Source organism: Chanodichthys erythropterus, chromosome 10 (genome assembly GCF_024489055.1).
Source record: "Chanodichthys erythropterus isolate Z2021 chromosome 10, ASM2448905v1, whole genome shotgun sequence".
Taxonomy (NCBI): Eukaryota; Metazoa; Chordata; class Actinopteri; order Cypriniformes; family Xenocyprididae; genus Chanodichthys; species Chanodichthys erythropterus.
Genome location: NC_090230.1, coordinates 40221274 through 40248836, shown reverse-complemented (window position 1 = coordinate 40248836; position 27563 = coordinate 40221274). Strand labels below are relative to the sequence as shown.

The following is a 27563-nucleotide window of genomic DNA, read 5'->3' as shown; positions in this document are numbered from 1 at the left end:
AAGTTTGCATTGAATGATTGATTGAAACCTGGTCCGATCCTTCATTAGGCACCACGTTTGAATGTGCACAGGCATAAATTACCTTTTTTTCCCCCAGACACAACAAAGTTTCATTCCAATGGCGGCACATTGGTTGGATCCAGTGTTCGTGGCACACGCTCCAAGGCAGAGCTTCAGGAGTTGATGGAGAGCTTGCAGCGCAGGAAGTCCGCTCTAGAGGCCAGCTTAAAGGCTACTGCAGACCGCGGTTACCTCACTTTGTCCCCACCTCCCAGTCCCCAATCGGCTTCTTCCTATCTACAGGACCGTCCACCACTTTCTATACGAGTCCCCTCTCCTTACACACCCTCCAGCAGCCTGAGCATGCCACCATCACCCCACCAATCAGAGCGCCCTATAAGTCCTGTCCCGAGCCAAACCCGTGCCCGACATCAATCACAGGATAACCTGTTGCTTTGCCACCCTTCGGAGGGGCGACATCCCAACACTGCCAGCTCACTCCTTTCTATGTGGAATGGCTCTTCTTCCTCCTACATGACCGATGCTCTTCCTTCATCTCGCCGAGGTCCAAGTGGGGCAGCCAGCATGCCCTCCAGCCCTCGCTTGGGACGCAGGCTTCTAACTCGAGATGGGGAGTCTAGTGTTGAACCAACGCTCCGCCAAAGGAAATACTCCACCGGCTCCCTGAATGGCCTGGGGGGACATAGTCGCTCTCTACCCAGGTTGTATCGAGGAGACGCCCCAATGCTTTCTTTGCCACCCCGACGTACCACCAAACCACGCCGCAGCCTTCCGTGCTTGGAGAAACCTCCAGATGTGACCGTGATAGCCAACGTGACCAGCAGTTCTCGCAGGGCCAGCCTTTGCTCTGTGGGCTCTGCTCCATGTTTGGATCTAGGAGTAGGAGAAAGGCGGCTGTCATTTGGTAAAGGAGGCCTGGGGCCTGGCATGGGGCCGAGAAGGGGCAGTATCAGTTCTCTCAGTGGAAAAGAAGAGCTCAGAGATTATCATCAGAGACAAAGAGATGAGAGACTTCGAGAACAGGAAGTGGAAAGACTGGTAAGAAGAACTGCACTCATCCAAAAGAAACACTTAAATCCAGGGAGTCTCAATGAGGTTTCGGAATTTTCTTTTAAATCACATATCGCATGATATTATTATTATTATTATTCATTTTATTAACTTTATTATATATATATATCTTTATTGTCTTTTAATTCCCCTTCACATTATATTAATTTTTGTAGTTATAAAAAGTAGAAATAATGTTTTTTATTATATTATATTTCATTATATTATTATTAAAATACCATTTCAGATAAAATATAATATATTTGATTAGCAACCTAACATATAGCATAACTAAAATCAGAGAGGTTTTATTGTACTTTTGCATCCGGCACAATTTGTAGCTTACTTTCATAGATACGGCTCTAAAAATTATGCTGATCATTTTAAAGTATATCAGCATAAATTCTTAAGTTCATAGAAAGCAAAAAGTGAGGGAGTTTATTGTGTTAATATAAGTAATGTGAAATTTTGTTTAAACTTCAATTCCCTATAAATCTCAGCCTTGAATCCAGCTCTTTTGGTTTCAGTATGTGTCCTTTGAGACAGCGGCGAGACATGAAAGTGTCAAGAGGACTTTGATCTGTGCCGTGTTCTTGGCCTGGAGCATTATAAGTGCGGTTCACTGGATTATTCACACTCTTTCATGCACTACAGACTTAATGAACTTACATTCACAGCTAAACCAAAACTTTTACCAGCTGGTGAACACACTTTAAATAAGTTTTTGCTTTCGACCTTTATGAGAACTTGTAATATTGCCTCTAGAAGGTCACATGATGACCGAGCAAAAGCACTGCAACTGTAGTCAAACCATCTGATCTGACCGCAGGGGCATGTGTGTTTGTTTGTCTGTGCAACTAAATTAGTTCCGTTCCATGGCCACAACCCACTGCTAAGAAGGCATGTATGATACAAACCTAAACAGCACATTTTATGTATAATCTATTATTTTAAAGATTAAAGAGCCCCTATTATGCTTTTTTCGAATAATATCTTTCATGCAGTATGTAATAAACTGTAGCTGTTTCCTGTTTGTAAATGTTAAAGGTCTGCAAAGTTTCAAAGTTCCAGTCTCACTTCCGTAACATACCTACGTGGGCTTGTAACAAATTAGCATAATGCCAGACTAGGTTATTCATTGGCTGCTGTCGAACAATGTCTACTTTGACCCGCCCTCAAACACTGTAGTTGTAGCTGAGGCCTGGAAGAGTTTGGTTTGTGTTGTCAACATGACGTATTTTCTGTGCTGAAAATCCACTTTGAATGCACTTGAGGATTCGGACTGGAATTGCCATCATTTCTTTTAACATCACTATGTATCAGGTGCTGAGGAAGCCTCTGGTGCTGAAATTCAGTTATGGTAATGGGCGTTTCGTTTCCGACACGCGCTTGAAGCGGTAGACCAATCACAACAGACAGCACCGTCTGACCAATCGGAGCAGAGTAGGCTAACGGAAAGGAGAGTATTAGAGAGGCAGTATATTTGAACAGACCATTTTCAGACTTTTTAAGAAATTAGGTGATTAGGTGCAGTGTATATTATGAGCAAATCAAAGTGTTTTTTGACCTTGCATGCATGTAAACCTATTGTAGGAGACCTCCAAAACGTTAGATTAAGTTAGAAACCTTTAAAACAACATAATATGGGCACTTCATTCAGACTATTGAGCTCAGCCAGTTTTGTTTATAATATAATGTATCGGGTACAGTATGTTTCAAAAGTCTGAGAAAATGTTTCTATTTTGCATTATATTAGGTTACAAATTACATAAACAGAATCTTAAATATTAGTTTTGCATTGCAATGTTTTGGTTTAAGATTTTTTTAAAACCTGAAAACACATTTTCACATAAAACAAATCCATATCATTAATGAAGCCTAAGACTGTTTTATTTTTCGTTCCACTCTAGGAGCGCCAACGGCTTGAGACCATCCTGTCCCTGTGCTCTGAGCTGGGCCGGTCTGATCTGTGCCGGATGGAGACAGATTCGGGCGTCTCAGCTGTGTCGGACCTGCAGAAGATCAACCGAGAGCTGGAGAAGCTGCAGGTGTCTGATGATGAATCTGTGTTCTCAGACTCTGCAGCAGTGTCTCTGGATAGCGGGTATCTGGGTAAGGGTCGGACAGAGATCCTCACCCAGAGACAGCGCAGACTCAGCGGACACAGGGAGACCAGGCCCCAGTCACCCACCACCAGCCTACGGAGCTCAGCTCCCTCACCCTCTCCACACCTCCGCAGCAAGGTGAGACAATATGTACTTATCTTCCTGAATACAAAAAATGTTTTTTACTTTTTTAACATCTGCATCTTGCATCTACATGTACCATTACTGATGTCTAAAGGCAGGAACACACCAAGCCGACAGTCGGCCATCGGGCAGTTTTTCTTCGTCGGCCGACTAAGTTTTCTCAGTGTGTTCCACACCGTCGGCTGAAGTTGGTCCTTGTCAGCCTTTTTTTGGCCGATTCGAAATGTTGAATCGCCGTTGGAGCTCGTCGGTCCATCTGATCATTCTGATTGGCTGCTCAGCTACTGCCGCCTGCTGTTTCTGAAAGGCGTTTCATCTCACGCAGGCACAGAACTGATGTGCTGCTTGGCCGTTGGCTGTTTAGCGTCGGTTTGGTGTGGCAGGGCAACTTGGACACAGAGGCTGCCTACGTGAGCCAAACCTGCAGTCTGCTTTTTTCTCCACTAGTTCGTCGGCGTCGGCTTGGTGTGTTCAGGCCTTAACAGTACTTTCTGGGTCGCACAAAAATACTTTCTGGGTCTCACAAAACCTATCCAAGAGCATGTCTGGGTCAACACATATGTATTATTAGGAAAAAAGTAAATTTTACATTATCAAAGTCACGTATGCAAGTATTCGTCAGAGGTGAATACATGCAGGTTAAGCGTTTTAGGTTTCTTATTATCGTGTAAGCACATATATCACTTTGAGAAAACCACTGAAAACCACAGAAAATGAAAAATATTACATATGACTGTACTATTTACCAAAAATACTGAAAATAATGCTGTATGAACCATTTATGTTAAATATGGTCTAAAAAATTGTTTAGAAGGAGGTCTGGAAATTTGAGTCGGGAAAAGTATGGAATTTTGAAATGTGTAAAACTGTATATTTAAATAATTACATATAAATGTTATATATATATATATATATATATATATATATATATATATATATATATATATATATATATATATATATATATATAATATAATGTGTGTGTATATGTGTGTGTGTGTGAGACGAAAAATTATTTGTGCTTGTGTTGTGGTTATTTACCAAATTTAATCTATGCTAAATTAATTAAAATATAAATTAAATAATAAAAAAATATTTAAAATCTAAATAAAAAAGAATGATTTTTACTACCCCGTACAGTAATGAATATTGATGTAAATTATTATTATTTTATTTAATTCTGGGATAATTAGGTAGAGTACCTAATTCTCACCTAATTCTACCTTTTCTTCTAGTAAATTCTCATCATGTAACATTAAAATCTAATTCTCATTAGTGTAATGTGAAAGAAATGTATATATCATTTAAATTAAAGTTATATATCATTGTATTTGTTGCAACTTTAGTAAATGCAGATTTAAAAAATCAATTGAAAACCTATATATTGTATTTTATTTTTATTTTTATTTTTTATTTTTATTTTTACAGTAACTTTGTTTTTAAAGTTGAAAATGACTAGTCATTTCATCATGAAATACATTCTTCTATTAATTTCACCACCAAACTGCATAGTTATTTCTTGCCACAGTGATGTTTATTCTTACTGTATATACCATCATCTCTAGTGTGTTCAAATCTAAAGCAGCTGTGTATTCAATATCCCTGACTGAACTAAAGATGCAGTGGAAAGAATGCATCCTTTTGGGATTTGAAGTATGCAAAACAGTTTGGGAATGCTGTGGAGTCTTTTTACCTGACACACTCACTGTTGATGTCTGTTTCTAAACAGCATGACAGAGTGAACTTTGACCTTTCAAAACGCTGACCTCACACTCTTTGCAGTCAGACACTGAAATGAGTTTTAAAACAGATTCCGTCTGTGTTTTAACCACATAAGGTGCCAATTCCAACTCAAGATGGGGACTGTGTGGAAGAAGTGTTTTTTTCCATTTGATACCTATAATGACATAATGGTGTGTTTGAGTTTAATAGACTTTCTCAGGAGAGAGGGGCAGTTATTGCCTCTCCTGCAAGAGGAGAGGAACAGGAAATGACTCTATTCCCCGGTGGATTTGCTGTGCATTTGTGTGCATCTATGTGCTCAAGACACATGTGACGGTAATTGTTGGAAAGAAACACAGAAAGGCAAGGAAAGAATGCATATCATCTGCATATCATTTCTCCCACATTTATCCTCTCCTCTCAAGCAATATTTCTTGATAAACTCTCATGTGACAGTTGCTATTGTTGATCACAGTTTGCATTTAAACATATGCACAGATCCATCCGCTGCTGGATATTTCTGGTAAATGTCAAATGCATGGAGATCAGACGCCATTATCAGACAGAGGCGGCTCTGTAGTCTCGCATCTGTTGCTGAGCTACATTCCTCTGCGATGTCACTGAAAAACCTCGTGGCCTCAGAAACGGCCAAGTTAACTATCCATGAGGAGCTGGATATTCAATTCAGAGTTCAGTCTCATGTCAGGTCTGAATGTCTGTATTTGTGAATGTTTAATCCTTCTGTAATTGTGATTATGTGTTTGTTATATCAGTCAAGAATAATCTGCAAAATTTCCTAAAAATATCAAGATGGTCCGAACAAACACTGAACACCCAATCATCATACAGGACTGAAGTTATTCATTTTATAAAGTGCATTGTCTGTTAAAGTATGTCTGATCTCTAATGTTTTTGTGTGTGTGTGTGTGTTTTTTTTTTTTTTAAGCAGGTGTCTGAAGACAGGCAGCTGAGGCAAGAAGTGACACGTATAGAAGAGGAGAGGATTCAGGTGCTTAACAACATCGAGGAACTTGAACAGAAGATCAGAGATCTAGACACACAGATGGATGAGTCTATCCGAGAGGTGTGTGTGCTTAAATGAGAAGCTTGATGTGTTTTAAAGTGAGGTAACATGTTTGATATGCGTTCCTGTAGCTCAAACAGTAGAGCGTGGCGCTAGCAACGCCAAGCTCATGGGCTTGATTCCCAGAAATCGCAAGCCGTTTCAAATAAAAGCATTTGCCAAATGCATTAATGTAAATGTCTTTGATAGACAGATCTCTAAATCAAATTTGTTTATTCAGCAACGATGTTATTGTAGTATTATTTTTATATAATATTATAGTATTCATATTTTGAATGAACTTTTATTGTTTTGTTTTTAATTTTAATTTTAATTGGGAGATTTATATCCTATTCCAGGCTCAAGCGCATACATAAAGCTTGCGCAAAGCACCGGCAAAAGTAATGATTATGAATGTGTTGGAGAAAATAGCAAGGAGACATTTTAATTATTTGTTAATAAACTAGTGTTTTCTGAGCCAGTGTCAGCTGCAAAGAAGTTGACGATGCTGTCTCGCCATCTCTGCACTAGTTTACGCGCTTTTAGAGAGAAATGCACCTTTCATACAGCTTATATAATCAGAGAGTTGTTGAAAAGCTAGACATAGATATACTTATGTCTGTGACATGCTCCAATTTCACAGAGAGCACAACGCTTTGTTGTTATTGTGGGTTTACCAAATAAAAGTAGATCCTTAAAAGTAGTTTTGAATAATGCATTACTCTTATCTGTATGACCAAAAATGACAGTTGAAGTATTTTACGTTGTTTCTGCTATTATCAGGAAAAAATGAAAGTGATTGCACCGGCGCCTCCATGTCATGCAGAAAGCACGCTATACTTTAGCTTCCATACTTTGCACAAACACTTGGATATGTGCCTAAGAATAACGCACATTTATTGGTTAGAGCAAGCAGGCATATAAAGTTGCTACTTCTTATATATTTCAAATGATAAGCCATATTTTGGATCGATGGATGATAGGCAAATGTTTGAATTTCCTGGATTTCCTCCACTTCCTGTGGAGATTTTTTTTCAGCAACTAACCGACTAATAAAATTTTGACTATTAGGGGGCAGCCCTAATTAACAGCAAGAACACTGTTCTGCAATGAGGCGCTAAAGTCAATAAACACTGTCTTGGTCTCTCTTTAGATGGAGGTGGAGAGAGCTCTTTTAGATGGTGAGCAGGAGGCAGAGGTCACTCAGCTACAGAGTGATAAAGAAATGCTGGAGCAGCTCAACGCAAAAATGGGGAACATGGAGAAAAATGCTCAAAGAAATCAAACTCAGGTAAACATCAGGTGACAATGTATTTGTACAGCTTGAAAAGATAGAATATAGTATATCAAAACTACAGGGCAAAGTCTCCAAAAAAGCAAATGTGTCATTCCATGTCAAACCAAACTTCCCTGCTCAAATTTTTGATTGTGTTAATACTTTTTTCTGTACAAAGACAAACATAAATAGTGATAAAAGCCAAAATATTAAAGGTGCCATCGAACGTTTTTTTTACAAGATGTCATATAAGTCTAAGGTGTCCCCTGAATGTGTCTGTGAAGTTTCAGCTCAAAATACCCCGTAGATTTTTTTTAAATAAATTTTTTTAGCTGAAAAATTTTGGGGCATCATTAAATATGAGCCGATTTATGCTGCGCGGCCCCTTTAAATCTCGTGCTCTCCGCCCACGGAGCTCGGGCTTGCCTTAAACAGCATAAACAAAGTTCACACAGCTAATATAACCCTCAAATGGATCTTTACAAAGTGTTCGTCATGCATGCGGCATGCATGCATCGGATTATGTGAGTATTGTATGCGGTTATATTTTTTTAGATTTGATTCTGAATGAATTTGAGGTTGTGTTCTGTGCCTAACTGCTAATGCTACACTGTTGGAGAGATTTATAAAGAATGAAGTTGTGTTTATGAATTATACAGACTGCAAGTGTTTAAAAAAGAAAATAGCGACGGCTCTTGTCTCCGTGAATACAGTAAGAAACGATGGTAACTTTAACCTCATTTAACAGTACATTAGCAACATGCTAACGAAACATTTAGAAAGACAGTTTACAAATATCACTAAAAATATGATATCATGGATCATGTCAGTTATTATTGCTCCATCTGCCATTTTTCGCTATTGTTCTTGCTTGCTTACCTAGTCTGATGATTCAGCTGTGTGCAGATCCAGAGGTTACTGGCTACCCTTGTCTAATGCCTTTCATAATGTTGGGAACATGGGCTGGCATGTGCAAATATTGAGGGCTCACACCCCGACTGTTATGTAACAGTCGGTGTCATGTTGAGATTCACCTGTTCTTCAGAGGTCTTTTAAACAAATGAGATTTATATAAGATGGAGGAAACAATGGAGTTTGAGACTCACTGTATGTCATTTCCATGTACTGAAATCTTGTTATTTAAATATGCCAAGGTAAATTAAATGTTTAATTCGAGGGCGCCTTTAAATGTCTCAGATGTATATTTATATTTACTGAGTAATCCACTATTTTGTAGAGGGGGGTCAAAATTACAATTTTCACCTGAGATTTGGAACCAAATTACAGGGGGATAAAAATACCTTTAGAAAGATGGCAGCATCATTATTTTATTTTTGCACTGAGATCGGTAGGTCTATTAGTTAAATCTGTTGACTTTAGCAATGTTTGTTACATTATATGCCAACAGTGAAAGTTTAAAATGGGGGGGGGGGGGGGGGGGAGTTTGTGTTTTTTGCCCCAAGTTTGCATGCCTGTAACTCAAGGATATTTCTTAATATCCTTTAAGATTTTGGTTCTTAACAAACTTTTCTTTTGTTTTCTTCATTTTTAAGGCCCTATATGGTTCAATCCCAGAGATATGGAGATCTTAATGCGGCTCCATGAGTAAATTGGTCAGTTGTGGTCGAAAACCAAATGTGGGTCACTTTGCATACAGCTGAAACTTTTTTCTTTTAAAGAGGGATATCTGAACAACAAATAATGTTGAAACTACAAATGTATCTTGTTTTTTTTTTTGTTTTTTTATCAACACAATTGCATAGAATATACCAGTGTGAGTGCCATAAATATTATTTTTCCAAAGTTTGCATACCTGTAACTATAAAAGTATTAAAGATATATTAATATCATTCTAGATTCTAATTCTTAATAAACTTTTCTTTTGGAATCTTAATCTTTAAGTTCCTATATGATTCAGTTGAATAGATATGGGGATCCCAATGCGACTTCATGTTGAAATTGATGAATTTTACCCATTTTCAATGGTCAAAAACCAAATGTGGGTAACTTTTCAAACAGCTGATACTTATAGTGTTTAAAGCGGAATGTCTGAAGAACAAATAATACTGAAACTAGAAATGGATCTTGTTTCCTTCTATTTAAAATAATTGCATACAAAATACAAAATAGTGGATTACTCAGTAAATATACATCCATTGCATTTAATATTTTGGCTTTCTTCTTCATTTACGTATTTCTTTCACTAGAAAAAAAAAGGATAAAAATTACCTCTGGTTGAGTTGACACTGAATGACCCAAATAAGAGTGTGTCATTCACCTACTGTACGTAAAACCTGTGTGTGAGCGTTTTTAAACAGAAATCATGATTCATGAATACGTTTGCACTTCAAGTTTAAACTTAAGAAAACTTGTACTGCATTATTAGTGAATCACACCCACCAACGTCACATCTACCTACCTTTTTTTCCAGTTTACCTCTTCCTTGCTCTAACCCAACCTTGCACTTTTTCTATTTCTTTGTCCATCATATTTGTGCCCATCTCACCACTGTGTGCTCTGTATGTGTACGTCATCCATACGCGTCGCCGCTGTGCTGTAGGGCAAAGCCCTGTTGGAGGCTGAGAGAGTTAAAGTAGAGAGGCTAGCTGAGCTGATCTCAGAGCAGAAGACCCAGCTGGACACCTGTCCTGAAGCACTGAAGGAGCAGCTCCAGAATCAGCTATCCAGGGTCAGTCAGTTACCGTGGTCTCCCTCGTACCTGCGCCCTCCTGTGCGGCCAACTATTCTGCTGTCTGTCTCTCACAAACACTTCCTGTTGTGTTTTTTCCTCTCTGCAACAGCTCTGGAAATACCATTTGTTCTTGTTGGTAGGCCTTCCTTCTCTGTGTGTTTTAACATACCCAAATTTCCTGAGAATGTGACCTTTAGTCACTTTTCTGTTTAGCACAACCCTGTGAATTATTGCTGATTGTTCAGATAGTTTAGTTTGGAGTTACACCATGTAAAAAATTGCAATCTATTGCCTCATTCTAAGTGTTGTTGACTTTTTTTTTGCTAGGACACTGAAGCTTTGGAAGTGGAAACAAAGCGTTTTGAAGATTTGGAGTTTCAGCAGCTGGAAAAAGAGAGCTGTCAAGATGAAGAGAAAGAGACGCAGATGCAGCAACTCCTCAGAGAGATTGCTGAATATCAGAGATCTGTTGTCACTCGCAAGGTGTGTAGACGGTTTTTAACTTGGAGTGTTTGTGTGTGCACAAAGAGCTTTTTATAATCATATTTTCCCTTCTGTACATAAAAACGGTTTGCATTATAGGAGAGGCTACTTACCCTGAAGAAACAGTCGACCCAGATTACCCAGCAGGCACAGCGGGAAAAGGAGAACTTCTTGAAAGAGAAGAGCAACCTCATTTATATGCTGCAAAGGGTGATTATATATACACAGAAATGTGTTATATATTGGGGCTGTCAAAATTAACACATTAACGCATGCATTTCATTTTTTCAGTTTAATTAAAAATATTTACGCAATTAACGCAGCATCCATCATTCTTTGGCTGTGCTACAGTATATGATCACGCTATCATTTATTCAAGTGCTATTAAACCATTCAAGCACAATAAGACAAAAAAAAGAACTCAAATCTGTACTGGCGCGCTGTCTGTGAAGCGACTTTCTGTGAACAAACACTTGAAACGCACGCACAGAAAGCCATTTCAGACAGTTCTCTTTCGCACTTTAATGAAAAAAAAACACAAAAATATGTCAAAATTCCTGTTTTGTTGAGTATCCTCATAGGCAATGAATGTAAAGAGTTGTGAAAATAGGATGTGTGTCAGGTCTTAAAGTGACAGCAGCCTAATAAACATGCTGCTGTCTGTCGTTAATGTTAATGAAAGAACAAAAGACAAGGATAAAATCACTCACTGCTCTTGACTGAATAACTTTTGTATCTTTAATAAGGATTAATCTGTATTCAATTTATTATTTATGCAGTGTTTGATTATTCAATTTCTCTATATTTACCTGTTAGACCTACCTGAAAATATTAAAGCACTGTTTACAAGGCTACATGGGCCAAAAACAATAAAAACAATAACATTTTTTGTGCATTTTAGCAGGGCAGGTAAAAATCTTGGTGGTTTAAAGTGGGTTTATGTAAATATTGTTTTAAGTTTACTTAAATTAAAAGTTATGCTTTTAAAGCCTCTTAAATGTTAAAATTGATAGCTTTCAATTATACTGCAATGTTGAATGGTTATACTAATAATTGAGAAAAAAATCCATATAATATAGAGGCATCAGTATCAGTACTGGTGTCAGTGATACTGGCCTTCATTCAAAGTGCCATTAAACAAATATTTAAAATATAATGTCTTTATGTTATGTCCTTGTTTCTCAGACCTAACTTAACTAGTGTATAGTCACTTCCCATTAAGATCTCATTATAGACATGTTCCACTAACTACAAAATGTCCAGATTCCTTTTTGACCTATACATGTATAGTTTTATCATTTGAAATTGAGCAAACTTAAAATGTTTTCTTGAAAATTGTGCTTGTGCTATCTTTCTTTACAATATGTGACACTTGGTTTAATATTTTGTTATCTGTATTACAAGGATATTCATACAAGTCTGTGTATGTATGGATGGATTCGTTCATTTCTGAATGGTCTAATTTCTCTTCAGGAACGGGAGAACCTTTCATCTCTGGAGAGGAAGTACTGTGAGCTGACAGGTGGTCAGGCTTTTCCTCTTAACCCTGTGTCCATGAAGGAGGTATTGCAGACTAATTCTACGAGTAAAGAAGAAACTAAGCTCAGGAATTACAAAAAAAGTTTTTTTTCAATACTGAAAGATTTTATCTTTCTGTTTGAATATTCCAGCACTTTCGTTCTCTGGAGGAGAGGAGGCGGAGCAATGGAAGTAAAGAGGGCGGAGTTCTCCTGAGTGACAACGGAATGTCTCGTAAAAGAGAGAGGCAGAGCTCTGGAAACTTAAACTCTGCCCTTAATCGCAGTCTGTCTCCCAAGGTCAGACAACAGATACGGCACATTGGAAAAGTATTTGATACAATCTTCAAAGAGCAATTTACATTTCAAATTTCAGTGCTCATGGTTTATGTGGAAGGGAGGTTTAAACGGTCTCTTTTGCTCTGTTTTCTTAATCCTGCAGCCCCATATGCCACTGTCTCAAAGCTCTAGCTGTGGTAGCGTACTCCCCCGCACCCTGTCTGTCACCTCCCGTGACCTGGACACTCGCCGTCTGCTCAAGGGTAACACGCTGATTCATCTTATGACACTCACATTTCTACAGATCTACAATTCAATATGTATATTTAATATTTATTAAGTATATTTATTTTTATTAGTTAAACATATGCATATACATAATATATACAGTGTTAAAAATATCCACCTTATTTTGCAACATGGATGTTAGCCACACCACTCGTGAAAAATAAAGTGGAAGTAGTAAATATAAATGTATTGTTTAAATATACACAAATGTAAACTTGTATAGGACTATGAAGAAACAAACTTAAATCTAGTGATTAAATAATGTAATAAAATATTTCAAATATATTGATATAACATACCCATAATGTTATGAAAATCAAGTTTATTGACAGAGCCATTTCTTTTTGACAGTTCTAACCGATTTGACATTTAATTGGAAATCAGCGGGGGGAAAAAATTCCATAGAATATTGGAATCCTGGGATCAGAAAATCATAGAAAGTTGAGGATAGTCTATTTTGCCTTTGCCTAGTAAAAAACCACCCTAGCATCCACATGGAAACTATATATAATATTGGCTGATAGATACACATATAATATGAATATGTGTAGATTTCAAAAGAAATACATAAAAATATTTTCCTTTTTATTAAATTATTTTCTTCTTTATTCTTGCAGCAGGTCAACTGTATCTAAATGACGAGAGGCAGAGAATGAGCGAGATGTCCAATAGGACGGTGTCTGAGACAAATGTCTTCCTGGAGCCATTCCACTACTTGGATAATGGACATAACTTTGACACAATGAGCGTGGACAGTACAGAAAGTCTGGAGACCAGCATTTCCGCCTGTTCACCGGACAACATCTCAAGGTGAGACCAAGACTTTGATAAAGATCATGATGAGTCTTTTCTGACAATTCAAAGCATATTATTTTGCATTTAGTATTTTAGCATTTAGATGGTAAAGATATTTGCTGGAAACTTAAGATGCGCTTTTTTGGAGGCTAAGAAAATAAATTAAAGGCGCAGCTAATGATTTCTGAGAAACACTGTTGATATTTCAAACAAACACACCCCTGCCTTCATTGCTCCTCCCTGAAATAACGATCACGCTATTCAACAGGCCAACCACTAACAGCTGCGCTGGCTCAGTATGGATGAATCAGCTATGATTCAACATCAACAACAGCATATGACAGCATATCTTGGTTCTGTGGAACATAGCAAAAACCAACATTACACTCGCATCGAGCAGAAACAAAGCAACCTCTGCATCCCTTTTCAGGACTTCCTGCTCTCTATGGTCTCTCCAGCGCTGGAAAGGTGTTCCAGTATTAACGCTGGTCCAAGCTCTCACCTGCTCGTAACTCTTCTTTTTCCAATTATATTCCTCTGACCTTTTCCTCTTTGGTAATATCTCGGCCATCTCTCTATTAACAGTCTTCCTACAAATGTCCCTCTTGCTCACTCTTTCTCCTCCCCCATCATGAGCATATATGCCCCACCCCCTATTTCTGATTGGCTACAAGAGTGTTGTGGCGATCGATCCGATCCACTTTGTTTTTTTCCCATTTACACAGCCAGGACTATGTGCAAACACAATGTTTTTTCAACACACACAGAACAGACATCTAGCAAATATTCACAAAATTGTTTGGGTGTTGATTTAAATTTTCAACAGCATTTCAAAAAATCGCTTACTGCACCTTTAGGTTACAATTTATTTTACAATGCCGTAGTTGCATTGTAATTACTCAAATAAGTACTGAGTACTATTAATTAACTACATGTACTTACTGTAGAGTTACAGTTAGGGTTAGGGATTGGTTTAGGGTTAGTTACTTGTAATTATGTGTAATTTACTATAGTAAGTACATTTAGCAACGTGTAACTACGGCACTGTAAAATAAAGTGTTACCTACCCTTAAAGCCTGGTACACAGTAACATCCACTTTAAAGGCAGCTTTATAAAGTAGCTCAATCATTATATTGTTGGCATTAAATTGTGTCAAGTGAGTAAGAAGTGTGTGTGTTTTTTTTTGCTTTGCAAAAGTTTAAATGTATTTATTACTGTTTATAAGAATGCTGTATAGACAGAAGTCTGCATTTAAGTACTCCAGATATACACACATCCTGTCTGAGCAATTTTTATTGCATTCCAAGGTCGTTCCAAGTAGCTGAATCTTAAGATGCTCTGGAGTGCATTGCCAAATGAGGTTGAAGGTTTCAAACCTGATTTTATTGGCCAATACATTATTTTTATACTAGGAAAGTCTTATAATGACCAGAAAATCATTAGTTTAAAACACAATCTCTAACGAAAAGTGTGTGTGTGTGGTCTGAACAGTGCCAGCACAGCTAACATGGCGAAGATAGAGGAGATGGAGCGCATGCTAAGAGAAGCTCATGCTGAGAAGAACAGGCTGCTGGAGCACAGGGTACATCAGTTTCTTCCTAAACTTTATTTTCTCTGAATCTGCATGCTTATTAAACAACTTCCAATATACAGATACATGAAAACAGAACACGTGTGTGTTGTTTCTGCTCTGCAGGAGCGGGAGATGGAGTTGCGCAGACAGGCTCTTGAAGACGAGAGGAGGAGGAGGGAGGACTTGGAGAGGAGACTGCAGGAAGAGACAAACCGGAGACAGAAACTAGTGGAGAGAGAGGTGAATCTCCAGGAGAGAGACATAGAGACAAGTCAAAGAGAGGAAGATTCATCCCTCAGCATTTAATGCAATACAAAACTCCGATTATGGATGCACTGACTTAGAAAAATAAGAAATATAAACAAGAATAAATATAAATAAATATTATAATATAACATATAATACAATATATAAATATTATGTTTCATTAGTGATATCTGTCTTCTAAACTTTAAAACCTACTTTTTAACCATTTTTGATAGATTATAATCATAAATGATGCATCATAAAAGCTCAAAAATATGTTTATCTTTTATAACATAAGCTTACTTTCTTTATTAGAAAAATTGTTTTTTCTTAAAGTTTTTCTTTACAAAAAAAATCTTGTTTGCTTTTTTAGCTACTCTGTTTTTTTTAGTCTATGACATAACATGCTGTCAGGATCCAAAATTAACTTTTTGCCAAGTCATCACTTTTTTTTTTTTTTTAGAATTTAACATCCAAAAATATTTTCTCTGACAAAGCCTGTATTTTGCATCATAATTGTTAAGGGGCTTTTTTTTGTCCTAATATGTATGCTGTCCATATTTATTGATTATATTAAGAGTAGAAAATGCTGTAGATCCTATATAATGCTATAAATGTACCTTTATAATAATAATAATAATGATTATTATTATACATTTTATTTATTGTGTGTGTGAGTGTTTTTCAGGGTACTCAAAAATGCTTTACAAGAGATAAAAATAACAAAAGCAGTATAGCAAAAGCTTAAAAATAACAAAAGCAATATAATAAAACCAGTAGCACAACATTAATTACACATTAAAATCTTATTGCCAATGGTTTTGATTTGATGATCAACCTATAAATATGGGTGGCTCATAAATGAGTGCATCTCTGCACCTAAACAAATCTGAGAGTGTGCTGTAACATTCTAACACAAAATGTGTCTAGTTAATAAGCAGACTCCCACTCTCACTCTTTACAAATGTGCATGCATCTGTTTACACAGATACACAAAATTTTAAGAGCTTGTTTAATTTTTTGCCATTTGTGTGTCTAGTCTCGTCCGTTGACACGTTATCTCCCGGTGAGGAAGGATGATTTTGACCTGAGAGGTCACATCGAGGCAGCAGGTCATCATCCTGAAACTTGTTTTCACCTAGCCATCACAGAGAAGACCTGCAGGGGGTTCTTGGTCAAAATGGGTGGAAAAATCAAAACATGGAAGAAGCGCTGGTTCGTCTTTGACCGCAATCGAAGGACGCTGGCGTATTATGCTGGTAATTACACTGACTTTTTAGTTGGGCTTATTGAACTTTAATGTCTGTAGCCTGCTGTGAATGACCACTGAATATTAAAATGTTTATTTGTCACAAATTTTATATTAACATTTTTAAAATATGCTTACAGTAGTGCATTTCTAATAGAGACCTTTTAAATTTAGAAATTTAAAACTTTTATTTTGGATAGTACACTTTATTTTTCAGACAAAAAGAGTTTGTTGAGCTGTAAACATATAAATCATCCATTTTTATTTTTTTTAACCATTTGTCAGTGATAATAATGAGCAAGCCACAGATATATTAAATCCAGAATATTTATTGAATTCCATGTTTTAATTTGCATGTTTTTCATCCATGCATGATTTTGAAATGTAAACTAAAAATATTAACTAAAGATGACCTTATTAATAATAAGCAATGCAAAATGAATTTGCCATGAACCTAGTTTACACCACAAGAGGGCAACACTGAGCTGTGCCCTTTACAGACATCACAGGAGACGATGGCTACGTTGTTCAGCACTAACCTGCAAATCATTCTAGATCCATCATACAAAGATCTGCTACCCACCACTTTTATTTTACAGTTTTACTTGTATACTTATAAATAGGCATAAAATATTTGTCTTAATCATTGTTAAATTGTATTATTATACTGTAAAATAAAACAATTTAACGAAGCTTAAACCACATGCCATATTTATTTTTCTCCAGATAAACATGAGACCAAAATGAAGGGTGTTATCTACTTCCAAGCCATTGAGGAAGTGTATTACGACCACCTAAAGAACGCACACAAGGTGAGCTGCAAAAATGATGTTCTTTGTTATAATTATATATTTTTTCCTCCCATTAATCTTGTTTCATCCACATTCTTATATTCTTCCATCAGAGCCCAAACCCCTCCCTGACGTTTAGCGTGAAGACGCATGACCGGGTTTATTACATGGTGGCTCCTTCCCCAGAAGCCATGAGAATCTGGATGGATGTTATCGTCACTGGAGCGGAGGGATATACACACTTCCTGGTGTGAGCAGGGCTCATCTTTATTTAACCACATTTAACAAGCCCAAAGTGACCTTCACAGTTCAGCTCGGCCTGCTGAAAGGGTCCGGGTAATGGGCACATTTTCCTTGTCCACCTTTCAGAAGAGGTTACACTTTTATGATTCTCTTTTATCAGTACTGATCGTGAACAGAGTGTCGACTGTGCCTTTTGCAGTCATCCATGACCTAGTTTGGAAAAACTGGTGCTTTACCCACTGCGTCCTGTCCTGAGTTTACAGCGGCAGCTTTTGGACTTCAAAGGTACCGACTCTTGAATTTTTCACCCCGTTTTGTTCACTTCTGGGGTGAGACTGTACAGCACTGTAAAATAAGAAATCACTCACTGGTTTTCACATTTCACAAACGTGCCAAGTCCTAATGAAGCTTTGACATGGATATACCTCAAAGAAATAACTGGTCGTGCATGTTAAAAACGAGACACCAAAGTCAAAGTGTTCCTGGTGTGCCATACAGACTCTAACAAACGTCAGGGTATTGTTCAGTACTTTTTTTGTATCCAACAATACTGAATATGAATTTAGAAATGTTATTTCAAATGACATTTGGAAGTTTTTTCATTAATTGACTTTTGTTACTCTATACAATTTATATGATTTCCTCTTTTACCAAGTGCCTTGTATTTGTCAATATCTGATGAGAATAGCTATATATTTAGCTAGTAGAATGGCATAAACAGACTGTGTTTATTATAAGTGTTTTTTTGTACTGACCTATAGAGTGCTGCAGTAATGATGTACTTTTGTCAGCCAACCCGGAAGTTAGCATCAACCCGGTTCAATAGGATTTTTCCATTGGCTTTTGGATTATTGCAGAAAATAAGGTCTGTGACTAACAGAAAGTTTATGATTCTTACACGCTACATGAACTCTTTCATTCTTTGTTTGAAAACAATCTCCCTGAAAGTTCGAGTTATAATAGTTTGCAAGAGCGTGATTATAAACACAATGAGACTGTGAAAGCGGATTAGTGCGTAGATGAGTTTTCCTGTTCGGCTGATGATGTTTAATGTCCCAGAAAACTTCTTTAGTCCCATTTAGCTGCTTGTTTGCAACCGCCTTTTACGAGACATGTAAAAGCTTTAAAAACATCACCAGCGTAATTTATGTATTTTATGTCATATAAAACGTGAAAATATCTTGTGCTTTTGTTCACCACAGACCTTATTACAGCCATTTAAAGGAATAGTTCACCCAAAAATGAAAATTATCCAGGATATATATATATAATATATAATATAACTCAGACTGTGTTGGGCTGAAAGAAGAAAAGTCATATACACCTAGAATGGCTTGTAAGTGAGTAAATTATGGTATAATTTAAATTTTTGGGTGAACTGTTCTTTTAAACAAAAACCCAACTCAAATAACAACACTGACTTCGTAACGATGGAACCGGATGTGCTAAAATGCTAACCCGTTTCTGGGTTTTGGCCTACAAAAAATATCATCCCTGCAGGACTCCTATTGTGCCTCCCTGATGCTCAGGAACATTCCAGAAGGAAGAGTTTAGCACCAAAGACAAGCTGAATTTGTGTTTCAGCATGATATGAATGTAATAACGTACACCCATCAGATAAGATGCCATTGGAAGGAGTTTATTTAATAGATAAGGCTTTTAAATAATTTAGCACAAAAGTTTATTTTCATAATCTTTTACCGTGTGTTGTACCGTAACTGACCCGCAGATGATTTTGCTTACAGTGATATTGAAATGATTGCAGAATTTATTCACTGCAAAAATCTCATTTAAACCCCTAAGTTGAAAACTGAGATATAAAATTTTCGTTTTGTTACCGCTGAACAAATCTATATGCATGTCTGAACTTATGATTGTGTATTTGTTATTATTTTTATGTAGGAATCATTATAATTTCATTTAAAGTAATAGCAATACAGAAATGATATGAATATTGGTGTCAAATAGAAATGCCAAGGTTGATGTATTAGGAAAAAATGAAGACACAGGTGCTGTCTGAAAGAAAAACGTCTAGTTCAGTGGTTCTCAGGTGGTTTTGTTTCATAAACCAGATTTTCATACACGCAGCCTTAGATATCAACGACAAAAGATACGGGAAGTGTTTTTCTTCCTTTTTAAAAGTTAATTTGTTTTACCATCCAAATGATGTGCAATTATAAGAGTAGCATTTTATTTGTGCTGTTTGTTTTTTTTCCCATGTCATCATCCCAGTTAAGAACCACTGATCTTTGAAGACCAAACTGTCTTATCATTCTTGCAATCATGTCTGTCATTCAGCCTCATTTAAACCACAGGGCATCTTTTCTGGCAAATTTTCACCAACAGTTCAGGCTGTTAAAAATGAATTGTAGTAGTTTGCCAGCCAAAAGATCAATGTTGATGTGCACTTTGAGACTGAACAGCATTGGTGCTTTTTCAGCTTTCACTCAGTAGACAATACAGTACATTACTGCATAAGCACAGCAAAGCGATATAGATCACAATAACAAAAGTACTTATTTAAAATGTATCATGATACTTTTATATTAAGCTTTTATCAGTATTTTTTAAACCATTCAGTGTTTGTTTTTTTGTTTTTGTTTTTTTTTTAGATAAGAGCAATATTTTTACTGTAAGCATGTTTTTTTTTAGCTCATTTAAAATGTGAACCATAATAAAATATGTACGAGTAAACCAAATATGTTTTTTTTTTTTTTCATTTGTCTTTATTTTTAAAATTATGACTAACATTGGCTTTGAGCTGAATGTTTATTTATATTTATGCATCATTGTTTTTTGTGATGAATAACTGCAGAACATGGCTGCATGGCATCCTGCCTGTCACACCCTCTCACCTACCGTTCACCCATGTGATCAAGTGTGATTCAATTAATTAATTACAGCTAGAATGTTCAATACAGCCCATCTGTCACTACAGAGTTTTATATACATGCTACATACTAGTTCACTTTTAATATTTTGGACAGATAAATTGTGTTGCGTGTGTAACGTGAGAGTCCATTTTAGAACTCCTTGCCTCCTCACCACACCCCTCCTCTTCCCGGTCCCCCATTGGCTGACCTAGTGAAGTTGCCATAGCAACGTTTTTTTTCAGTGGAGCATGGATAATTAGCCAAACATCTCCTAACAGAGAACATCTTTTCACTGGGGGTGTTTATATACGCCGACAGGGAATAAGACATTCTGTTGTCACGACCTGTTTTAAAGTATCAGGAGAGTTTATGACAATCCATCAGCTCATAATGGCGCATTTGTTCTTTATTGTAACAGGAATATGAGCAGAAGGGTATGTAATATCAGGCAACATCTTCTGATGGTATCATATGCATTTCCATTGTGCCTTTGCTCTGAGACATAGGAAATGGCGTTTTCACCAAGTTTAATGTTTCAAAACAAATCTCTTAGAGAGATTATAATGTTAATCTCATGTTTGGATGCACATAAACAAACTAAAAGCGTATGCAGGTAATCTTAAATCGCATTTTAATCCCATTCTTTGTGATTTATGTCTGTGTGTAATTATAAATATGGCTAGTAAGTCCATCAGCGCATTGTGCCATCTGCTTTAGGGGAGGATCACCTCTGGTACGGTCTTGCATGGCTGCATTAGCCTATATTCCATTAGATTTAGACAATTCCATGAGCCCTAGTTTAAAATAGGACCTTCATGCAGGATTTATCTTTTGCACATCTCCCTGCACTGTTATTTTTTTGCCGCCTTAGATCAGACTGCAGGCTGTGTTTGACATTTTTGCTTTACAATGATTCACTTAAGGTTTTGTAATTGAGGCTACGTGATTATCATCATTATATTCACAATCAGACCTCAGGTTTTGCAGTTTTTGGTGCAGCACATTCCGTGACGGAAAAACAGACGAGTTAGTGCGTATGCCTTTCATCTCCTTCGGACCCCAGGGGGGTGTCAGATCCATAAGCAAGGGACGGTTTCCATTAACAGCGAGCTTCTCTTTGGCTAATCACCCTGTGAAGTGGTGAAATCCTCGTGTTGTTCCAGTTAAACAGTCTTGCTGCCCTGGGCTCTGGTTTGGACAACAGAGCCTTGTTTGTGCTGTGCCTCTCCATCCTTTGTTTTGCTTTTTCCTTATGGGAAAATTGCAAATCCCCTCTACCTCCGTTCACCTCGTGATGGAGATCAACACCCGAATCTGTCCTTACAAATATCAATTGCTGTTATTTCATTTCAATTGTGTGAGATTCAAAGAGCTGTAGTGTTAGTATAGTGTATGCAAAACATGCTAAAAAAAGAATGCGAGTGAAAGCACGCCGCTTTTAGCATTTCTTATGTCACGACTGTCAAAAAACACAGCTGTGATGGAACCAAAAGGCTTGCTATTTTCTGCCCTCCCTTTCCTTGTTCTCTCTCTCCATCTGTACCACAATCTCTCTCTGTCTCTTTCGCGTTCTCTCTCTGTGCGCCACTGTTCCCCCATTTTAGTGTTCATTCATTCCCTCAATTAAGTTTTATAAAGGTTGAGGATCCACAGCTTCCCTCATTTAAATAACTGTATCCTCGTTCCCATTTGAGACAACGTAACCCATATCATTCGCATACAGCAGCTGCATGGTTGCGTGGCGGGAATTCTATAGCATATTAGCATCTTAGCATACAGCTCACTGACCAGGGAATGCTGACATTCATGAGGTTTGCTATTCAGGTCAGTGGGTTTTTCAGCCCAACAGCATGGCACTGCAGAGGAAGCTGGGGGTGGGGGTGGTTGGCAGAGGTGGGGGCCTGGGTCTTTATAGTGGAAATCTCTGTGGGGATCCACTTCTACTGTCTGTCCTCGAAGCAAAGAGTAACATGGTTACATAATGTGACTACAGAGGACAATGTACTGCACCGTCAGTCTCTCACAACCTAATTCTGTCCTATGCAATCGATTCCCATACCATAAAGCACCCTGCATAACACTGAAATCGTTCTAAGTATAATCACATTTTATTGATTAAATAGGAAACAATGTGACATTTAAGATAATCACACCCACTCATTCACATATACACACTCATACACACAAAAATAGTCCTCTATTAAACATGTGCATGTGATGGCAACTTCATAAGAAAAGAATGATCTATTCATCCAACTCGACACCACTGTCATCCATGAATGTCTTAGCTTACCTATAACACCAACTGCCTGTGAAACATCACCTCTACTGTCCTTAGACCTCTTTAATGCAGTCTCACACAATGTTCAGTGCAGGCAGAAAGAAAGAATTAGATCCATATGCCTCATGGTTCTTCGATGACATGTTACATACACATTTGTTACAGCTGACAGGCACTGTGTGACTTTACACAGTGTTTAAAAAACAGCGAGAAAAGGACATCTGTGGGGAGAAGAAGTGGAGTGCGATGGCTCGTCTGAAAAAGTAGGGCATGCGTTCTGCTACATACATTCAAAAGATGCTGTGGAATATCCCGTCTTGGCATGAACTGTACAGGTAAGATATTCTGTTTGTTTGCATACAACACGTGGGAGCTCCAAGAAGACTAACATTGATCCACAAAGTTCACTTGAAAAAGTAAAATTTGGAAAAAGACACAAGACAAGAAAATCTAAAAAAAAGAAGGCCAAGTAACAAAGGCTACAAAGATCCCTCCATTGCTCTGTAACAAAACATTTTTTTCTGTGTGGCAGGCAAGAAAGATTAGAAAAAAGCACCTTTGCGCTGATACTGAGCCCCTCTGGTGTTGTAGACCTGGATGAAAACCACAAGACTCAATGTTGGATTGCTTGTTTCTTCTCTGAGGCTTTTAATTACCACAAAAGACCATTATGGATGACGCCGGAAATAATGGATGGATGCATTGATTTGTTTCTTCAGAGATGGTCTACATGGCTTTGGATTCCAGGTGAGGGCTCTTGTGCTTCAGTGCCTGCCGTTTAATTTGCATGTTTGGTTGCCATGGGGATCATTTAGACAGGGCCTGTGCATGTGCATCTGTTCCTGGTGGCACACAGAGTTGAATCCACAGCTTTAGTCTGTTTGAGAGTGATATGAATAGAAACACCCAGCTGATAAAAGAACTTTGTGATTAACACCGGTGTGTAAAATAGTTCAAATAATGATAACAATCCAGTTGTTCCTGTGAGGATATTTGCTGTAAAAAGGCGTAAACCAGGCACAGTGATGCCTGACCAAATATATTAAAAAAGTATATCTTGAGAAAACTGTTGCAAGTGGAATGTTTCAGTGTTTTGTCATAGACAGGATTAGAAAATCAGTTATTTTCGGGTGATGGCAGCTGTAGCTGTTGGTGCAGGCTTATTGCTGGTCCGACGAACTGGCATTTTGGACACAGGTATCTTGGAACGTGCAGCTTCTGCCCTCCCCTGCACAGAATGGTAGGTTGCAGTAGATCCGTGTTTGATGGGGATCTTGGACTCCCGGGTTAAGCTTGTGGCACTAGCTGCCTGATGTGTCTGGAGACTAAGTTTGCCATCAAGAATATCCTCTTGGCTGTGGGAGAGGGTTGGGGTGACAGCCCCCGATTCTGTGGAGACATCGCTGAGGGCCTCTTTGCTGCTGCTTTCCCGTGAGAGAGTGAATGGACTTCCCTCTTCATGAACCGGTGTTGGTAGATTTGAGTGGTCCTCATCTCCATTGGGCTGGGAATCTCGATGTTGCAGCTTAGCAGGTCTGCCTCCACCACTAACAGGGATCTTGCTCAGAGTTGTGGGCTTCACTGCAGGGCCCCTTTTCACAGCCTTGCTGACGCTTTGAGTAGCCACTGAGTCTCTATTGTCAATTCCTAACAGGTCCTCCCTCAAATCCGTGATGACTTCATCATCTGCTCTTTTTGAAGAAATGAAGGATGGAGTAATACCTGGAGGAGACTTCAGGGCAGGAATGTGTGGTGTGGAGGTAACTGTAGGGGATTTCAGGGTGGCAGGCGTGGATGTAGATTGTGATGGGGCAAGAGCAGATGGAAGTTTAGCAACAGGAGCAGTCATTTCAGAGATGGAGGCTTTTCTTAAGGATGCTGTTCCAGGGTGGGTACTAGATTTTGAAGTTTGTCCTGTAGGTTGTTTTGTCTCAAGCTTGGTAATAGGAGCAGTGTTTCGGCTTGTCGATAATCCAAATGTTGTTACAAGTTTTGGTCTTGGTGTTGGTGCAGGGGCTGGGGTAGGTTTGCCAAATGGTGGTGGATAGGGGGTATATTTGGTTGCAGAGGTAGACGCAGTATGTTTGGATTCGTGGGTAATGCTAGTGGGTTTTGTTGCAGGGGTTGGTGCTTGGGTAGGTTTAGTCACAGGGGTTGGGGCAGGTTCAGTTTTGGTAACAGCAGCAGTTTCAGGGGTAGAACTAATTGTGGGTGAGGGGGAGGTTTCAGAAATAGTGGTCGAGATAGACAGAGGGATGAGTGTAGAGGTTGGGATAGGTTTGGTCATGGGGGTAGTTGTGGAGCTAGATATTGTGGCAGGTTTGATTTCAGGGCTAGATTCAGGGGACAGGGCAGGTTTAGCTGGGGAAGTGGTAGGTTTGGTTGTGGGGCTCGATAAAGGGACCGGGGCAGGCTGTGTAATGGCGACAGATGAAGGGGTTGGTGTAGGTTGGATAATTGGAGTAGTTGAAGTTGCAGTGGCTTGAGGTATTGGGATAGGAGATGGTGTGGGCATAGCTGATGACGTAGGGGTGGGTTTAGTGAGAGGGCTGGATGGTGGGGTTGGGATAATGGGGCCAGTAGGGATAGACGGTGACATTTTGGTCACCGGAGAGGACGTTGAGGTTATTGCAGGTTTTGTCAAAGGGCTGGGAATAGGTTTGGTGGTGGTAGGTGAAGGGGTGGGTTTGGTTGCTGAAGTAGGGGAAGGTTTGGAGGAGGTGGTGGGGCTTAGAGTAGAAGTAGGAGAAGGGCTAGGCTTTGATGTGGTAGAAGTTGTAGAAGATGAAGTCTTCTCAGAATTATCCGCTTTCTGTGTGCTGGGTGCTCCCACCATTCTACTGCTAGCTTTGACCCATTCCGCCTCAACATCTGCTACAATATCTCCACATGCCGTCAGTGAATCAAAGTTTAAAATTGATGAAATATCTCCGAGCAGTGTGCTTAAGCGTTCATTTGTTGGAGGTTTGTTCACCCCGCTCACCTTTGCAGAGTCCTCTGATGACGTAGGGCCCTCTTGCGGTGTAAGAAGCTGATGCTTTTCATCATGCGTCTCCTCCACAGAGCGAGGCGGAGGCCCAGGTGTTAATGTGAGACTTTCCTTTATAATCTCAACACTGTTGGAGCGGGAAGCAAGAAGGGGAGGGCCAGGTTGGGCCTCCTCTTCCTCATCCTCCTTCTCTTTACCACGCCAGCGTACGGTACCAAATAATCCCTTTAGTCCCTTCCGTTGGCGTCCAGGCCTCTGAGACTCGGTCTGAGCCTGCCGTTCTCCCGTCAGTCCCCGCCGGCCTTTGCGAAGCATGTTGAGGAAGCTCAAAGACTTAGCAGAGGTGAGTGAGGAGATGGACTGCCGAGTAGGGGTGGTTGCTGAATTCATGTTTCCGCTTGTGAATTCCTCCATTGGGGCATCCTCCTGTTGACTCTCATCCTCCTGGTCAAGATCCACCTGCTCTGCCTCTGCTTCTGGGGCAGTAGGCTCATTTAATCCATCCAGGGTTTTGCTTATTGACGGCGGTGATTTAGGGCCTCCATCTCCTTTCCCACGCATGGAGAAGATGCTAGCGACGCTGCTCCCAGGCTTCCGCTTGCCGAACAGTTTGAAGGCTTTTCTGATTTTACCTGGAGGCTGAGGGTCACATGGCGGTGGTTCACAGCTCTCAGACTGTGCATCCATATTCCAGCTCCACTGCAGTGTGTCTTTTCTTTCGTCTCGACGTCTTGGTCTGCCCTACCTTTCTCTCTTTGTAGCCTCACACTCAGATGAATGAAATACAACTCTGATGAGAATAAATAAATAAATTACCTTTTCCCTTTATATTTCTATAGACTGATTTTTCTAGCAATCTGTATCTCCGTCTCCACTCTCGTTCCCTCCCTCTGTCTATTGCTCTTTTTTTCAAGCACTCCCTCTTTCTCTCTCTCTCTCTCGTCCTGTTCCTCCCTCTCTAGCCTCCGCCCTCCCTCTTTTTCTCTCTGCTCCTCTCCTCTGGCTGCTCCAGCTGGTCGCCATGGCAACTGAGGGTCTAAGCAGCTTTCGTCAGCAATGGAGCGGAGCCAGGGGCTGTCATCATCCTACCCTCTTTCCTTCTTTCTCTCTCTCCTCTTCTTTCTCTCTCTTCCCGTCCACTCCCTTTTTCCATCCAACTAAGTCTTCCCATCTCTCCCATCCCAGTTACTCATCAAGATTTATCCTTCCTATTTGTGACTGCGTTCTCTTGCTATCAGCATCACTGCTGCATATGGGACAAAGGACAACACAGGCAGCAACTGGCTCAGTTTACGGCATCCCTGCTGTGATAGATTTACAAACAAGCCGCTCAAAATATCAATCTGATTGAAATATGTTACCACTCCAAGCCTGTGTATTGTATATCAGAGGGAGGACATATTGGAAGGGTGTTGAAATTTTGTGATTAACATGGCTGTGATTGGTGTGAACTGTCAAGGCTTAAACATTTTCCCCATAATTTCCCTCACTTTCCCCACCTCTTGTCGTCTCACATGCTCTGTCTTTCTCTAACAACCTTCCTTCTCTTCTGATGCCCCTCCCACTCAACCACCCACAATCTCTCTCCCACACACACACATGATTCCCATAGGACATCAGTACATGCACTTGCAGCCCCTCCTTTTGCTCAGTTGTCACACCTATTTCTCTGGGGTCTTATTGACATGAAGACTCCAGTCATTAAAACACATTTTTATTTATCAGTGATCCTCTCATCATGAGTTTGTCCGATCTCTCTTACCCTGTATCTACGTCTCTGCATCAGTGATTCTCTGCCTCTTGCTGTCTTTCATAATCTCCCTATTTTTCAAAGTAATTTTTCTCTTCGTTTGTCTCTTTTTCTTTTTTTTTCTCCATTTAC

At 39.0% G+C, this 27563-nt stretch overlaps 2 protein-coding genes across 6 annotated transcripts in view; one reads left to right on the top strand and one right to left on the bottom strand.

Annotated features, from left to right (window-relative positions):
• phldb2a (pleckstrin homology-like domain, family B, member 2a) overlaps nucleotides 1-20220 on the top strand; it is a 36991-nt gene extending 16771 nt beyond the window's left edge. Inside the window, exons 5-21 of one of the 5 annotated variants that reach the window (XM_067397703.1) lie at nucleotides 98-1059; nucleotides 2982-3314; nucleotides 5992-6126; nucleotides 7259-7396; nucleotides 9942-10070; nucleotides 10401-10556; nucleotides 10656-10766; nucleotides 12030-12119; nucleotides 12227-12373; nucleotides 12516-12615; nucleotides 13258-13450; nucleotides 14928-15018; nucleotides 15133-15249; nucleotides 16295-16514; nucleotides 17231-17316; nucleotides 17409-17545; nucleotides 17699-20220. In XM_067397703.1, the coding sequence (XP_067253804.1) occupies nucleotides 98-1059; nucleotides 2982-3314; nucleotides 5992-6126; nucleotides 7259-7396; nucleotides 9942-10070; nucleotides 10401-10556; nucleotides 10656-10766; nucleotides 12030-12119; nucleotides 12227-12373; nucleotides 12516-12615; nucleotides 13258-13450; nucleotides 14928-15018; nucleotides 15133-15249; nucleotides 16295-16514; nucleotides 17231-17316; nucleotides 17409-17545; nucleotides 17699-17747 (3194 nt within the window). In that variant the 3' untranslated portion in view covers nucleotides 17748-20220. Of the gene's footprint in view, nucleotides 1-97; nucleotides 1060-2981; nucleotides 3315-5988; nucleotides 6127-7258; nucleotides 7397-9941; nucleotides 10071-10400; nucleotides 10557-10655; nucleotides 10767-12029; nucleotides 12120-12226; nucleotides 12404-12515; nucleotides 12616-13257; nucleotides 13451-14927; nucleotides 15019-15132; nucleotides 15250-16294; nucleotides 16515-17230; nucleotides 17317-17408 lie in introns of all 5 variants that reach the window. The other 4 variants (XM_067397702.1, XM_067397706.1, XM_067397704.1 and 1 more) reach the window with 4 other exon arrangements.
• Nucleotides 20221-23812: 3592 nt separating this feature from the next.
• si:ch211-244c8.4 (APC membrane recruitment protein 2) lies at nucleotides 23813-26368 on the bottom strand. Its single transcript, XM_067395872.1, has one exon. The coding sequence runs from the start codon at nucleotides 26366-26368 to the stop codon at nucleotides 23813-23815; it is 2556 nt and encodes an 851-aa protein (XP_067251973.1).
• Between the last annotated feature and the right edge of the window lie 1195 nt (nucleotides 26369-27563).